This window comes from Wyeomyia smithii, chromosome 1, assembly GCF_029784165.1.
Source record: "Wyeomyia smithii strain HCP4-BCI-WySm-NY-G18 chromosome 1, ASM2978416v1, whole genome shotgun sequence".
NCBI lineage: Eukaryota > Metazoa > Arthropoda > Insecta > Diptera > Culicidae > Wyeomyia > Wyeomyia smithii.
Genome location: NC_073694.1, coordinates 87,522,257 through 87,539,814, shown reverse-complemented (window position 1 = coordinate 87,539,814; position 17,558 = coordinate 87,522,257). Strand labels below are relative to the sequence as shown.

The 17,558-nt window shown below is 39.9% G+C and overlaps 1 protein-coding gene across 4 annotated transcripts in view; it reads right to left on the bottom strand.

Annotated features, from left to right (window-relative positions):
- Positions 1-17,558, bottom strand: part of LOC129718034 (probable tRNA(His) guanylyltransferase) — a 129,898-nt gene that overhangs the window by 25,238 nt on the left and 87,102 nt on the right. Inside the window, exons 3-5 of one of the 4 annotated variants that reach the window (XR_008726792.1) lie at positions 7,952-11,926; positions 7,823-7,894; positions 4,397-7,748 (exon numbers count right to left, since the gene is read on the bottom strand). The exons of 1 other annotated variant lie outside the window; for it this stretch is intronic. Coding sequence is in view for 1 of the 3 variants with exons in the window: in XM_055668431.1 (XP_055524406.1) it covers positions 11,913-11,926 (14 nt within the window). In the remaining 2 variants the exon portion in view is untranslated. Of the gene's footprint in view, positions 1-4,396; positions 11,927-17,558 lie in introns of those variants that run through there. 2 more of the 4 variants (XR_008726791.1, XM_055668431.1) reach the window with 2 other exon arrangements.

The window sequence follows — 17,558 nt, the reverse complement described above, 5'->3', positions numbered from 1 at the left end:
ACTCACTGTTGTTGCGCGTAGCGCTTAGAGCCAGTGGCTAAATTGAAGTTTCTAAAGCTAGTTTGGCAACTCCCACCATAACGCGGCAACCGCACCGGGCGTTGCTATGTTGGTTTGGGAAATAGCAATCCTCACCTCGGGTAGTAGCGAGTTATTAAATTTGGCAACGCGATAGCAACGAGCCAAATCGTTGCTATTTGATGAAATGTCAAACTGTTGTTTTTTTGTGCTCGATAGTGAATGTTCGTAATAATATTACGAAGATGATAAGTGTTTCAAATGCGGACTCAATTGGTCGGCCTCAGCCTCGCTTGTTAAACACGTCGTAGGACGCAAGTGTCGGCGTGAACCACTACTCAATTTTATTTCCGATTGAGCTGAAATTTTGCACAGGGTGTTTTTTCGGGCAGGTAAACATTTTGTATAGGTTTTTTTATTGAGATGACCATTTTGGTTGGCATTTTGGTCTGCAACCTACACGATGCGGAAAGCTCAAATCCTCACAAGGTTGGCCAATATTATTCAATAAATCTGGATAGTTTAAGCAAATCTGCTCGGGAGTATTACCAACTTTTTTCCCGTTTCGTTCGGTCGTTGTATAAAAAACCATTTTTCTCCTTTACCGCTGCTTCAATCTTCAAAAACAACCTAAGATGCGGCACCTTCCTCCGTATGGCGGTCAATATTTGGCTATTTACTAGGCTGAGAGTCGCCCCGAATCTTTCCAAAAACCATTTTCTTCATCGCGTATAAAGAAATTTGTTTTGCGAAATCACTTTCTTCGTCACTATATTTAAGTTCTTTTTGGCGGCGAATTTTCAAATAATAATAGCAAATTTTGGGAACCGAGACAGCATGAAATACAGAATACAACTAATGACAGTTCGCTAGCTTTCAGTAGAATAGTCATTTAGGCCAACGTTGCAACGTTGCCCAGTTTTACGGAATTACTTTAAATAAACATATAAGGATGAAAAAATTTATGTACGCACAAGTAAAAAAATCTGCAAAAGAATTATGTTATCGATAACTTGAGAGAACGGAAACGAAGTTAAAACAAAGTGACGTGAAATGGAGGGAACATTTTATAAAGTAGAAAGAACGTAGATCATTCCGGAAACGATTGACTGACGGATAAGTTGGTTATTATTAGATCCGCAAAAAATATGCGAAATACATCACAAACAAACATTTTGCCAACGCTGGCTAGTGACGGTCTTCAGAAATTGGCAACTGCCGGTGTGAAAAAGAAATAGTGGAATTGGTAATCCCCATTAGCAACGACCGGTGCGAAAATCGGTTGCTATCCAAAATAGCAACGGCCAGCGTTGTGAAAATAGCAACTCAAATGGCAACTCACCGGTGCGCTTGCTCTTAGTGAGAAGACACTGGGCAAAATCTTCACGTTAACTTCATATCAAAATCACAACACCGCATGAAATATATTGATTTAGTCCGATTTTAATTATTTTTTATTATTAATTGTTAAATTTTAACCTGTTTTACGTCTATTTTAATGTGTTGGCGTCAGGATCATTCTTCCGATTCCGAGAGAAATCGGAACGAACTAGCCTGATTCCTAAGGTCTTGCTCAAACGACTCCTTTCGAGTCATTCTTGATGCGGTAAAGACCAACCTTAGCGTCCTGTGTTGTCCAGTTGTTTCAGTATTTGGAGGGAGTAAGTTTAATTTTGACCGCTCGCAGGATTTTACAAATGTGTTGTCCGCGCGGGCTGAAATGTTGATGGATGTGTGATTCACCTAAGATGAATTTGGGAATGGATTGAAACCTTAATTGTAGAGTTGGTATGAATACTGAAACTGGATCAAAAGATAATAACACGCGTTTCGCTGCGAATGGCCTAAGGCGATTTGCAGAATTTTAGGGGCGGAATGCCGAGCCTGATTCGTCGTGGTCAAGGATAGTTACCTTAGTTCACCCATTGACACATGAATGTGAGAATGGTGAGCTGTTGCCACTCGTTGGCAAGGCCCAGCTCTTGACCTGTAGACAGATTTGAAACCGAAGCACCAATTTATAATATGTCGCGTCGATTCATATCCCTGATTGTGACATGTTCATTGGGAATTGTGGAAAGAGTTTGTAGTTAAGTTTAATTTTATTTTGCATGTTAATTTATTTATTTATATTATTTATTAATTTTAACTCGTTATTTATTATTGTATCGGTGATAAAGACTTAAGGATCAGTTAAAAAAAATGTAGACATTTTTTTCTCCTCGGTGTGGGCGAGATTGCAACCCTCGAGGTTGCAATTAACCCAAATTTGTGTGATAAACGCCGAGCGTGTATAGATATGTTGCTTGTCAGTGTGTAGGAGTTTTGTTTTGATTTTTGTTGTTGTGGCAAGCAACATACTCGCCACTGCATGTTAATTTTAATTCGTAGTTTACTCGTTAGATTTTATTTAAAAGTTTGTGATAAGTGTTTTAGTAGATAGGGTTTAAATTATCGGTGCTTCAATCTTTTCCGCATGAAATATATTGATTTAGTCCGATTTTAATTATTTTTTATTATTAATTGTTAAATTTTAACCTGTTTTACGTCTATTTTAATGTGTTGGCGTCAGGATCATTCTTCCGATTCCGAGAGAAATCGGAACGAACTAGCCTGATTCCTAAGGTCTTGCTCAAACGACTCCTTTCGAGTCATTCTTGATGCGGTAAAGACCAACCTTAGCGTCCTGTGTTGTCCAGTTGTTTCAGTATTTGGAGGGAGTAAGTTTAATTTTGACCGCTCGCAGGATTTTACAAATGTGTTGTCCGCGCGGGCTGAAATGTTGATGGATGTGTGATTCACCTGAGATGAATTTGGGAATGGATTGAAACCGTAATTGTAGAGTTGGTATGAATACTGAAACTGGATCAAAAGATAATAACACGCGTTTCGCTGCGAATGGCCTAAGGCGATTTGCAGAATTTTAGGGGCGGAATGCCGAGCCTGATTCGTCGTGGTCAAGGATAGTTACCTTAGTTCACCCATTGACACCTGAATGTGAGAATGGTGAGCTGTTGCCACTCGTTGGCAAGGCCCAGCTCTTGACCTGTAGACAGATTTGAACCGAAGCACCAATTTATAATATGTCGCGTCGATTCATATCCCTGATTGTGACATGTTCATTGGGAATTGTGGAAAGAGTTTGTAGTTAAGTTTAATTTTATTTTGCATGTTAATTTATTTATTTATATTATTTATTAATTTTAACTCGTTATTTATTATTGTATCGGTGATAAAGACTTAAGGATCAGTTAAAAAAAATGTAGACATTTTTTTCTCCTCGGTGTGGGCGAGATTGCAACCCTCGAGGTTGCAATTAACCCAAATTTGTGTGATAAACGCCGAGCGTGTATAGATATGTTGCTTGTCAGTGTGTAGGAGTTTTGTTTTGATTTTTGTTGTTGTGGCAAGCAACATACTCGCCACTGCATGTTAATTTTAATTCGTAGTTTACTCGTTAGATTTTATTTAAAAGTTTGTGATAAGTGTTTTAGTAGATAGGGTTTAAATTATCGGTGTGAATTGTCTCGCGTGTAAGTTAAAATTAGGTCCCGTTTCTCCTCCCGCGGCGAAAAAGAGAAGTGCGTTAACGACGAAGAAAACAAGTGCGGTTGTGTGGGTTTAAAACGCGATCGACCAGAAACGTCAGGCGGTGTTTTGATTTGAGGGGAGATCGCAGTGAACCGCCAAAAGAGGAATACGTGTCTTTTGTCCGTCGAAAAAGTTTTGTTGCGAGTGAAGCGTTAAGTCTCGGGCCGCGTATGTGTGAAATTCTTGGGAAAAACGTCTTGCAATGGCAGAAATTGGTTCTTCGGAAAAACGTTCGCTACTAGCCCTGCGCACCCTAGGCCAGCAGCCAAAGTAGTTCACTGCCAACGAATCACCAACGCACCCGCCATTGCTGCGGGGAGGACGGGAGGTTAGTCGGTCAGGTTTTTATTTAGTTTCTTTTATTTATTTCCTTGTTTTTATTGTACTTCATTTATTTTATGTAAATTCCACCCAATCTAACTCCTTTTTGGGAAAGTACCCCAGTGCTACGCCGCCCGCCGGGTAAATCGGCCCCGTGAAAGCTGGGGTGGTAAGCGTAAACTTACATATTTTTGTCTTTTAATTAACAAGAAATATATTCGATGGCTTCAAATACGAAACTAAATAATAGAAATTATGCGGAATATTATTCGCAAGTAGATAACTTATCAACATCTGAACATGCTCTATCAAACCTTCTTTAAACAAGGTTGAAACCTTCTTATCATCATTGAATTTACATCTAGCGGCGGCTGGGACACTGGCTTTTTCGCTAGGATGTGATATTGCACTCGGCGTCTCACTAACAGCTTTTTCCCGATCTACTAATGTTTATTCACACATAAACTTACACTACTTATAACTACACTCAACCTTTACACCTTCCTTTTTTTTGGTGGAGCTCCATGGTTTCTCCTCACCGGCTTGTTCTAAACTGACTCCACTCTCATTCAATTATTTCACTCTGGCCGCAGAACAGACCAAGATAGCTCATCAACCGCGGTCCAACGTTTTCTTTTATTTTGTAAACCTAAACATAAACTTCAAACAAAACATTGCTACCGTTGCGCATAAACCTAAACATTAACTTGACACAAATTGCGTTATAAATCACTTATACACTAGCGCCGCCTGGTGACCTTATCGCTACAATACATTGTTTTTCGCTGGTGTACGAGGCTGGCGGTACTGGGAGCGCTTTCTGGTTACGGATTGCTACTACAAAAAACTTTACACAAGTTTGGAACTCAGCTTGGACGTCTGTCTGCGGTGATACGTTAAGTTCTTTTTAGTCCCGTGTGTTAATTTTGATTTCAGTACATAGAGCTCATCTATATTCGACATTAACACCTTTGCAGAATTTCCAAGCATCACCCATCTGGTTTCGACAGATTTAACAAACTTCTTCGGTTTTTTCTTGCTGTTGTTCACGAAATCCTCCCAGCGAGCAGATACGTCAAAGCAAAAATAAACAACTTTTGCGAGCTCGGAAACCTCGATACCAAATTTCTTTAATGCATACTTCATTGCATTATGAATAATGTGTGCTGGGCAAGATCCGGTGCTGACGAGTTGAAAACCTCTTTCACCTATCAGCTTGTGGTTTATCTTGCGTTCTAAGCTTTGGTCTCTTTGCTTTGGCGTTCTAAGCTTTGGATCTCTGCTCATCAGCGTTACCAACCTTCCTGTTTTTACTGGATATCTCCAGTTTTTTTGAAAATCGTTGAAGGTTGAATATTTCCAGTTTTTTGAAAATTGTTCCAGTTTTATCCAGTTTTCTGTTCATCAACACATTTTTTGAACTCATTCCCATTACATGTATGGTCTTTTCAGTATTTTGTGCATTCATGCGCCTCGGGTGTAAGATTTTATTCGAAATTTACTCAATTTCAAGTACGCCAGTGACTATAATCTCCACGTGTAAACAATTTTCTTCCAGCCTTTTTGGTTACATGCAATAATACGGTGCAGCATTTTTGAACCGAAAATCAAATAAATTTATGTAAAAACTTTAAATTCATATATCGAGTTTTCTCCAGTTTTTTATTTTGAATTCTTCCAGCTTTTTATAAAAAAAGGTTGGCATCGCTGCTGCTCATCATGACCAAATTCTGCAAGGGCAATTGAGCGTTTTCCAAAGTTCTCATTATTTTACCAAGCAGAATATCTGCGGTTGCTTTTCCCAAGAAAGTCGACTCCAAATGAAAAACCTAAATTAATCCACCTAGCGGTCAGACCCAGCCTTTCTCATTCAATTTTTTATTTGTAAAAATAGATTTACATGAACGCTTCAATCCAATAAATGTATATTCACTCTTTAGGTTCTAAAATATTGATGTTGTAATCTTCACATAAAAAATGCAGTCAAGTCTGTCTGTCTGTCTGATCCATATAGGCCCGAAAACTACAGAACCGATCGACGTGAAAATTTGTATGTAGGGGTTTTTGGTGCCGATAAAGGTTCCTATGATAGTTTGAGACCCCTCCCTCTTTTGGAAGGGAGGGGTCCCATACAAATGAAACATAAATTTCTGCACAACTCAAGAACAAACCAAGCAAATGAAACCGAATTTGGCATGTGGATGTTTTAAGGGGTAACTAATATGTCCATAATAGTTGGATGAAACACAAATTTGTGCATACCTCGAGAACTAATCAACCCAATGGAGCAAAATTTGGCAGGTAAATGTTTTCAGTGGTAACAAATATGTACATAATGGTTTGAAACCCGACTCCCTCTTCTATAAGGGAGGGATCCCATGAAAATGAAATACAAATTTCGCACAGCTCAAGAACCAATCAAGAAAATACAACCAAATTTGGTATGTGAATGCTTTTAGAGGTAACAAATATGTCCATAATGGTTTGACGCCCCTCCCTCTTCTAGAAGTACATGTTTCTTCACAAATTTCTGCACATCTCGCGAACTAATCAACTAAATGGAACCAAATTGGCAGATGAATGTTTTTAGTGGTAACAAATATGTTCCATAATCGACCTCAGACAACATTTTGGATTGTAAGATGGAAACTTCCGGTTTCTGGAAAACAGCCGAAAATGGCCGATTTCCACCCAATGCAACTGGCCCGCCTTTTTGCACCCCGATGCTAAGTGGGTGGCTTAAGCGCCACTCTCCTTAGAGAGACCACCCACCACGATGATTGCCCAGCGTGAGACCCTTAGGGGAGGGTTCCTTTTAATCCCTATATTAGGGAGGGGGAAACAGTTGGCCGACTCTAACACCTATCGCGGTACTCCGTCAGAAAAACCACGTCAGATGACCTTGCGCACACATTAAACCCCGTGCCTTCAAGCAACGGTTAAAATTCTCGCTAGACAACCGGGAGAGTTGTTATCATCACGGGCAAGGCCCTATACTTTATCCCGTCTGCCCACCGGTAAGAATCGGGAGAGATAGTGGCTGATTTCAGGGTCAGCCTCCCCAGTACAAAACTACACAAAAATAAACTACAGGACAACGTCACGGGGACCGCATGAAAACCTCTCCCAAGACACTAAGGGAAATAGCGCACAAGATTACCAATGAGTCACAAGAGCGGTGGTATAAGTTACATGGGGTTTATTGATCACTTTTCAATCTTAGCGTCAAACATTCGACTTCATCTTTTTCTTCGCTAGGTCTAGTCTATCTTTCCCTTTCCTATCCCATTTAAGCTTCTAACTTCTCTTCCTACTGTGCGTTTTTTTAAAACATCTTTCATTTCCGATCCGAATCTATCGATCAATTCTCTAGTGTCTTGACCCTTCTCTTCAGTCACATGCGCATGGACAAAGTATAGGTACGTACTCACTCAATGCTGCCTACCACTCTCGGTGGATTTTACCTTCCGCTTCGTTGATTGCTCAATTGTCTCCTAGGGCCAACATGGGGTCCCCCACGTTGCTTATCGGCTCTGCACTGCTGCTGCTGGTGGATCAGTTAATCCATTTTTTCTCTCTCTCTCTCGGTGCTGCTTCTAGCGCGCTGCGCGCGCCTGCTGTTGGCGTTGGAGGCTGTGCTGCACTCGGGCTGGATTAGCTAATCCCTCTCGTCTGAATGCTCTCTCACTAGGGCTCACAATTAAGGTCGCGTCCCTCTTCCGGCCTTGTAGATCGCCGGGCGGATTCTTCAGTCCTGGCGGTGGCTCTATAGTGGTTGCTATTCCGAACTGGTAGTTAGTGGTGCGGTCTCGGCAAACCTTTCAAATAAAGAATAGGCCACAAGTGGCACTGTGAAGCGACCGCTTCTTTTCGGTGAGAATTTGTGGCTTACCTCTAAATCGCACAGGTGCATAAACTATCGCACGCACTAGCTACCCTAGCTGAATGGGAACAGCTTATCTATCTAGGGAAAGGAAATTTAGTGATCTTGTTCGAGATTCACATGCGGTTATCACCTTACACTTTTTCCTCGTACACGCGGAACTAATTAAAAGTAACTCCTACCTCCTCCACTAGCCAGACTAAAGTGAAGTATAGGAGCCTAAGAGTCCTCAGATAAACCGTCCTTCGATAAAGATAGAGAACAAAAGATCCTCTCTCCCACTGCAAAGGTCGATAGACGTTCTCGGCTGGGTCAATCATCCCGTCGCATCAGCAGCATCGGTGGAGAAAGGCAATTAGCGCACTTGAGCACCAGGGATCTCATTTTTCAAATATTATGCCAATTACTATTCTGATTGTGGCCTTGCTTGCGGTAATTGAATCAAACGTTTTATTTGGAAAACCGTTTTTAAATATTTAAAGTGAAACTTTATTCGAAGCATGCAAATATTTAGTAACTAATATTTACAAACAATAATAATTATAAATTCTCTGTACATGTACTCGCTACATCATTCCCCGCTAAAAGTACGAAAATTTGATTGGCGTTGCGACAAAGTTACAACAGAACCCAATCAAATTTTCGTAGGCCAAAATAAACTATTTTTGAAAATAAACTTCAAGATTCGGGGTCATATATGTTCATCGCCAACTAAATAGTTGGCTCCATCTCTGTTTACAGTGCTATGTCTGTCGACAAAGCCTGCTACTGACTCTCATCGACATACGTCTCCAGTCTCCAGCAAATCTACATTCATTTTCCCAAAATAGTTATTAGTACCTAATGTCTATTCTCTTATCATTAATACCAAAGTAAACCAAAAAAAAAAAACAAACCAAAGAAATCTGTGAATTCGATAAAGTTACTAACTGAAAAACCGCGTTGCATTTCCATTCATTCATCCCGCTCATTCAATCCTCATTCAAGCTTCTTTACAATACCGCCGCTTCAACTTGAAGACGTCGACAATCTTCAAGCAAGCGCCTAAATTAACCTGAGATTTGTCTTCTACACCAGGGCGAACCGATAGCGAAGACAACATCCACGAAAATCGTTCATCTACATGAACCGTAAACCAGTGAGTCGGGTTGCTGCTCCTATTCTCGCTCGGAGCGAGGCCGCAGGACAGAACCCTCTCTCACGAAAAAACTACTGTTTCTAGTCACTGTTCACTGCCACAAAAGTATTGCGATTTATGTTTACAGTGACCTAGAAACGAAAATGTCTCTTGAAGGAATTTTTAAACCTCGGGATCTAACCGAAAACAAAATTCCTAAAGAAAATCCTGCTGCAAAATTTAGAACCTTTCACGCATCTCTCGTACATGCTTGACGCATCAGAATCCATCTACGGATGAACTTAATTGCGTTCGCCTCTCAATCACACATTTTCGCTCTTCAGTTTCGCCCCATGAAATGTCAAAACAACGTAGATACTGTGCAGTTAGTGTAATTAACTCGACACGCGCGACGGAGCGAAAATCTACAAAAACTACTCGGATTTATCGGAAAATCGGCCCAAATCAAGGAAAGTGGTAAATTAAGTATCGTTCCAAATCAGATGTTAAGTGTTTCTTATTTCAGCTTTAGGCGGTCTCTGTAGGTGCGCCTTTAGTGGAGCCACGAATGCGGGCGCCGTTTCCAGATTAACACCGGATAAAATTGGACGACATGCAGGAATTGATAGAGGAAAAAAAAATTTAAGAGGTAACAGGAGAAAAAAAAATATTGGACAGAAATGATAATGAGGCAATAAGGTGTCAAATGAAAAAAAATTGAGGGATCTTACTATATGATTAGAAAGTGAACGACAAAAACTACCAACCTAAACGAAATCAAAAGGAAGAACTACTAAACTAAAGGAGATCAAAAGGAGAATTACTATACTACTAGAAATTAAATGGAAAAGCTACTAAACTAAGAAAAAGCAAAGGAAAAAATACTATACTAAGGAAAATCGAGGGAAAAACTATTAATATAGGAGAGCAAAAAGGACACTACTAAAGCTAAATGTAGAGCAATGCTACCGCATCGTGGAAATCGGCGAAAAGGCTTGGAAATCTTATTTGCCTATCGACTATTACTAGAGTACGCTACAATGAATGACCGACTCATCACACAGGTAAACAAACAGCAATTAATTATCCATTGTTTCTTACAGCTATACGGTGTGAAACTTTTTACAGCTATTTACAATTACAATTACAATCATGCAATTATTCCTTTAGAGGAAAGGAAGTATGCTGCTGTTTTTAATGTTTATTTTATTCACGCAATTATTCCCTCGGAAGGAGGAAAGTATGCTTCAACCGTCGTGGGATGTTGGTGAGAAATTTTAGTTTTAGGAAGTAACACTATAACACAAATACTAATACTAGTAGTAAGGGTTAGGGACGTAGGCCCTTGACACACTAATACCTACTATATACAAATTATTTACAAAGTCCGTTGCGAGCGGACAGACTATCACAGTCGTCTCCGGTTTCATATGGTGATGTTGGTCAGTTTGATCTTTGTGTGGCAAACTGTTCGTAGTTCGTCCACTTAACCGTCACTTCAGTGAAGCTTATTCATAGCTGGCTGAACCGTGATAAAATTTACGCTCAAACTTGGTACCCTCAGTGCAGGCTAAACCGAAGTGTTGCTTGCATGAGTCCGTCAAGAATGGCTTTTAGATGCTTAATATGACCCTTGCGGTGTTTTTTCTTCATCGTAATCTGTGGTCACTCCTTTCGGAGGTTCAAAGCTTGAAAATCCATAAATATTTCCACTCAATTGCTTAGATGGGAAGAATGCATCTTTTTCAGCCTATTCGCAAAATAGACCCCAAACCTTTTCTATTCTACGCGTTAACTCCCTTCTAACCCTTTTTTCGTCTTCACTTTTTGCGATACACCTTTTTACGCGATACCAGTAATGTAACACTCTCGATTCATATTTGGCCTCTACTTTTTTTCGCTAATGCTTTCTCTAAGTTACTTATTCTCCCTTCAATATGCGATACTTCGTCCGTAATATTGAGGGCAGTGCGATAGTTGCGACCTTCATTTTTATCTTCTCTAAACAGATTTCTTAGAAGTCTTTGTTTACTGGCGATATCTAGATTAAATACATCTTCCGGTTGATTACGAATCATCAGTTCGTAATCCACTTCTTCTTGATTCAGATCCTCGGCATGCGGGAAAAGCCGATTCATTTTGAATACCATAGACTTTACTTTTAGAGGCAAAATTGATATGACGAGTACTCTCGAATACTAAACGCAAACGGCCAAGAATGTTCGAATTACACTGGGGTATTTTTTTACGCGGTTAATTGAACCGCTTTTTAGGGGTGAGATTAGATGTACTTATACTGAACTTATTTGATACCGCGTACAAATAGTCTAATAAATCACATAGAAATAATCCGTGGTATTGTAAAAAAATCGCGTTTAATAAAACGCATAAAAATAAACCGCGTAAAAAAAGACCCTAGTGTAGAAACCAAATTAATAACAAAAACGAAGTATATGCCAGATGATTTGAATCTTATTCTATCAGCATATCAAAAAAACTGAAAAATATGTTCATATGTATCAAGTATATTTAGGGTTATATCTATTCTTTAACATCTAATCCAGAGGCGACAAACGTAAACACCATCATTCACAAACACCTACAGGCTAATAGCTACCCACGAACCCTGGTGTCTCGGCTCATCAACCTGTACCATTCTAGGCAACAAGAAGTTGTCCATCCTTCAGCTATCACACTGCCACCACCAGCACCTCCACCCACAACAGCTCCACAGCCAACAGCCCCACCGCCGTCCTCTCAGCAACCACATCAAGCCAGCAATGCACCATCCACGGCAAACAACCTTCAGGATATGGTCACCTTAGCAAGCACAACCAGCATAACACCCAGCATAAACATTGCTTACAGATCTCTCTTTTACATCCCCAAACTGAGTGATCGTCTCATTAAACTGTTCAAAAAGGATTATCCGCACATCTGCATCGCCACAAAATTGAACAAAACTGTGAACAGCTTCCACAGTCAAGTTAAGGATCCTACAAATAAAAACGAAAACAGCAACATTATTTATAAAATTCCGTGCAGCGGCTGTAACAGCAGCTACATTGGAATGACTTCAAACAAATTAAAAACCAGACTCTACGGACGTGCATCGAACGTAAACAAACTCAACCAGATACTAAATGCGGACACACAGACAAACTACCAGTTATCCGAGCTAAGAGAGAAAACCGCTCTCATTGAGCATTGCATCGACACAGAACACAGATTCGACTTAGAGAATACATGCATAATAGATAGATCGAAACACACAGCTTCACTACCATTTTTAGAAATGTGTCACATCTACTGTAGTGATGGGAAACTTATCGATACTTATCGATAATATCGATAAATGCTGGTCATCGATATTATCGTTAATTTTCTGACGTTAACGATAATTATCGATATTATAAGGGTGAGCACAAGTCAGTGCGGCTGGTTACTGGAGGAGACCCAAAAGAAGGAGACCTCACCTACCCTACCCCAGGAGTTGCTTTTGCCGTTAGGTATTTGTTGGGTGCTGCTATTCGACAAGATTTAGCATTGTTGGGGGTGGTGTAACGGTTCGCCCCGGGTGTCACTGAGTTTCTGAGAAATATAAGTAACTAAAAAGTTATTGATAGTTTTTAGTTTCCTAAGAACAGATGAATTCGACAACTTAGTACTGGAGAACTAAAAAAATATTCAAACTTTTTGCACTATCTCATAAAAAGCAATGATACGAAATTGTAATGAAATGCATTTTCTTTGGCTCGCCAGCTCTTATAATATGATAGACATGAATAGCGGCAGTCTATTGGTAATTCTCTGGTAATTGTTTAGTTTAACTTGGAACTGTTTAAGTTTAAAGTATCTGTTACCCAACAAACAATTTTTAGTTTCACTAAAAATCCAAATCAACGAAATTGTTGCACCAAAAAAGTATCCTGATTTATACAGGGGGTAGACAAAATAATTGAGATAAATAGAATTCTCTCGGATTTTAAATGGCCAGAACTTTACGAAAAATGAATCAATTTTGATAACTGGTTTCATTTCACTGGAAAACAGTATTATATTAGTATTACTTGGGAACTTGGTGTGACCAACCTACACCGAAAATGTTTCGGATTTCAAGAGTGTGTGTCAAAGTGTACATTTTTGCAACGCATAAAACGTTTTAGGCAACTAAATTGTCTATCTAAAATACTTCATTCAAAAAATCTGAGATCACCGATATTTTCTAAAATCATTTTTTGTTTTTAAAAATATATTTTATTCAGAGTAGGATCTTAAACTCATTTTTTATATTTTTGAAGGAAAGTTCAGATAATTTTTACTATTATATATTGATTCATAAGAAAAAGGTTCAAATACAGTTAGGTTCTCTTACTCGGGGGATACATGCCTCGTGAAAAAACCATGTTAATTCAGAAATCCGCTTGATAAACCGCTTTAATTCAAAAATTCGCATAAAAACCACGTTAATTTGAAAATCTGCATAAATAATCTTTTAGAGAAAATCCGCGTGAAAATAATCTGATCTTTTTAAATGTTAATCCAGATAAATTGCTCTAAGACCAACACATCCACAATGTTCGATTGAATTCTGCTAGAGTGCTGCAAGCTCAAAGAAAATTAGTACCCAACAGGGAAAAAACCGCCAAAATCAACACCCATACTTAATAAATTCATACCTCGATGATTCCTTGGCGAATTTTCAATCTTTGGCTACCAATGAACCCGAAATAAATTCTGATTTATTGACAATATATAAACCTAAGTGAAACAGAATATCATAAAAAGTTCTACGCGTTGCAAAAATGTACACGTCCAGTTCTCAAGTAACACTAGGAAACTAGGACAGTTTTCCAGTAAAATGAAACCTGTTTTGTCAGAATTGATTCATTTTTCGTGAAGTTTTGGCCATTTAAAAATTGACAGAATTTTGCCTGCTTCAATTATTTCCCTTATTATACAACCTCCAAAATGAACTTCGGCTTGAAACTACTACGTAGAAAGCACTCTCGGCGTAAAACCCGAAGACTTTTCAAAACAAACTGTTTAACTCGTCCGGTTGTTTGAATTTTCATTTGCAGTATCGTAAGATTTGTCATTCAAGGCCTTAACACAATGGATACGTTGCGGCTGCGTTTGCGGCAATTTGACAGTTAGCCCATACATTTACTGTCACATTGACGTCAACGCAACACAACGTATCCATTCTGTTTGGGCCATCACTGTCTCTGTTTTTAACAAATTTATATAGCAAAATTGCATTTGTCGAATAACGTTTGCGGTAAAAAAATGGACAAAAACTGCCGATTTTTCATGGGTTTAACTTCAATCGCACTGACGAAACTACTCATGCATCATCAATCATAGTAACCCATGAGTTAGCAAAAAAAAATTGACAGCTCTATCAGTCAAACTCTAATTGTGATGGCGAAAAAAGTGAAGCTACTCCGTTCAGAAGTGTGCGCGTTCAAAGAACGGTACCCCGCCGCGTCAAAAACGGACATCGTGCGGCACTTTGTGGACCCCGGGTATGTCGGTTTTGGCATCTACAACCTCTTGACACTATTGGACAACGATCAGAGCATCGAAAGAAAGCCCGGTTCCGGACGGCCAACGACCCTGAGCGACAAGAAGCTTCCAAGGATGCTGAAGAGGAAGACCGAGGGAAAAGTGGCTAAATCGCTGCGTGCACTTAGCAGAGAGATTAGTGCGTGCTTTAAAACAGTGAAAAAGCATCTGTAGAACATGGACATACATGCAGGAAGCGGTAGTCCCGTCCACTGGCCTCGGAGCTGCAGGCAATGACGCAGCGACAGCGGTTGAAGATGGTCAAGTCGATTTTCCCGGCGAATGGCGACGCGGCAGTGGTATTGGACGACTAGACCTATCTCACCCTGGATGGCAACGACTAGCAGGGCTCTTCGTATTTTACCACCCCCACGAAGGAAGTGAGCATCGAGGTAAGGTTTATTTCACAGGCCAAGTTCGCCAAGAAGGTGCGGTTGTTGCTGTCAATCAGCGAGAATTTTTTAGCTTAAAACGTGTGAGGAGTTGAAAATATGTTCAATTTGCTCAATATTTAATGAAATAAAATTTGGATTGTTTTTAAAAATTAATGTCAATTTCGTAAAATCTGTAATTCTGTACTTTTCGACGAAAATCTGTATATCTGTATATACAGATTCTGTACCGTTACTTCGGCCAAAAATCTGTAAAATACAGATTAATCTGTACATGTGGCATCCCTGAGTACGAAGTGCCTGACAGAAGTTGCGTCGTCCATCAAGAAATACCGTAAGCGCGAAGACACGGTGTTCTGGCCAGATTTGACGTTGGCCAACTATTCGAAGCGATCGTTGGAGAAGATGGAGCGGCTGAATATTGATGTGGTACCGAAGTCGGCGAATCCGCTCAATGTCCCCCAGCTGCTTCCCTTCGAGAATTCCTGGGCAAATTTAAGGCGCAAGATCTATTCCAACAATTTTGTCGCGAAAACGGTGGAGGAATTAAAAAAAAAACGAAGAAAGAGCTTAAAAACATGGCTACACGCATGTTTTCGTCCGCCATGGCGAATGTTCCGGAAGGCTGCACGCAAGGACGTAATATTTTTTTGTGAGGAAGCTAACATGACAACCTTCCATGGAAAATTTATCCAACTCAATTATCTGTCATATTTTTTTTTCATCGCCATCTGAAATAGTTTTTTTTCATCATCTGAAAAAAAATTTTACACCGCAAACGCTAGCTGTCAAATTATCGATACTTATCGATAATATCGATAAAAGTCCCGGAATTATCGATTGTTATCGATGTCCGCTTTGGGCGATATTCCCCATCACTAATCTACTGTACACCACACATAGTGAACCGCCGTATTGATGTGGACAACCTCAACACAGCATACGCGGGGATCTTACACAAACTTAAAAGCCTAAATGAAGATGGTATAACAGTTAACTGAACAGAAACACAAGTTAAAACCGCCACACTACTCCGACAGTGAAAATAAATAAAGTGTATTTCGATGTTTAGGCTAGTTTTTTCATGTTGTTTCAATTTGTTTAGATTGTCCAATGATAAAAAAAAAAAATTTAAAATTAGTGACTAGTGAACTTTAAATGCAACCACCTGACGTAGTCCGATAATCATCATTGTAAGTCGAGGGAAAAAGTTTTGTAAAATGCAAAGTTATTAATAAATTACTCCTTTGAACAGTTTCCCCTGATGAAGGCACCAATAAGTGCTGAAACGTTGGGACGAATGACAATAACTTCGTTCTAAATTCTGAGATAAATGACTGCTAAGCCGAAATCCCAATTCTTGATACCATCTACAGTCGAACTCTCCCACCCAGTTATATCTATATATATAAATAAATGACAAATTAGATATAAATAAATAAATAACAAATAAATGATCATGCAATAACGTTTAGAAAACTTATTTACAAAAAGAAAAACTAACAATGAAGAGGAAGAAATTCCGAAAATTCCCCTGGGAAACGAACGAAGTATATGGCTAATCTAACATATATCTAGTATAAATTTTGAAATGGAAAAAAAATATATACATGATATTAAATTGTGCTCATGCACAAAGCAAACAAAAAAAATCCGAAAAAGCCTTGTATTGTTGGGCGCCAAATGCAACTGGCCCGCCTTTCTGCACCCCGATGCTGAGTGGGTGGCTTAAGCGCCACTCTCCTTAGAGAGACCACCCCCCACGATGATTGCCCATCGAGAGACCCTTAGGGGAGGGTTCCATTTTATCCCTATATTAGGGAGGGGGAAACAGTTGGCCGACTCTAACACCTATAGCGGTACTCCGTCAGAAAAACCACGTCAGATGACCTTGCGCACACATTAAACCCTGTGCCTTCAAGCAACGGTTAAAATTCTCGCTAGACAACCGGGAGAGTTGTTATCATCACGGGCAAGGCCCTATACTTTATCCCGTCTGCCCACCGGTAAGAATCGGGAGGAATAGTGGCTGATTTCAGGGTCGTCTCCCCAGTACAAAACTACACAAAAATAAACTACAGGACACCGTCACGCGGACCGCATGAAAACCTCTTCCAAGACACTAAGGGAAATAGCGCACAAGATTACCAATGAGTCACAAGAGCGGTGGTATAAGTTACATGGGGTTTATTGATCACTTTTCAATCTTAGCGTCAAACATTCGACTTCATCTTTTTCTTCGCTAGGCCTAGTCTATCTTTCCCTTTCCTTTCCCATTTAAGCTTCTAACTTCTCTTCCTACTGTGCGTTTTTTTAAAACATCTTTCATTTCCGATCCGAATCTATCGATCAATTCTCTAGTGTCTTGACCCTTCTCTTCAGTCACATGCGCATGGACAAAGTATAGGTACGTACTCACTCAATGCTGCCTACCACTCTCGGTGGATTTTACCTTCCGCTTCGTTGATTGCTCAATTGTCTCCTAGGGCCAACATGGGGTCCCCCACGTTGCTTATCGGCTCTGCACTGCTGATGCTGGTGGATCAGTTAATCCATTTTTTCTCCGTCTCTCGATGCTGCTTCTAGCGCGCTACGCGCGCCTGCTGTTGGCGTTGGATGCTGTGCTGCACTCGGGCTGGATTAGCTTATCCCTCTCGTCTGGATGCTC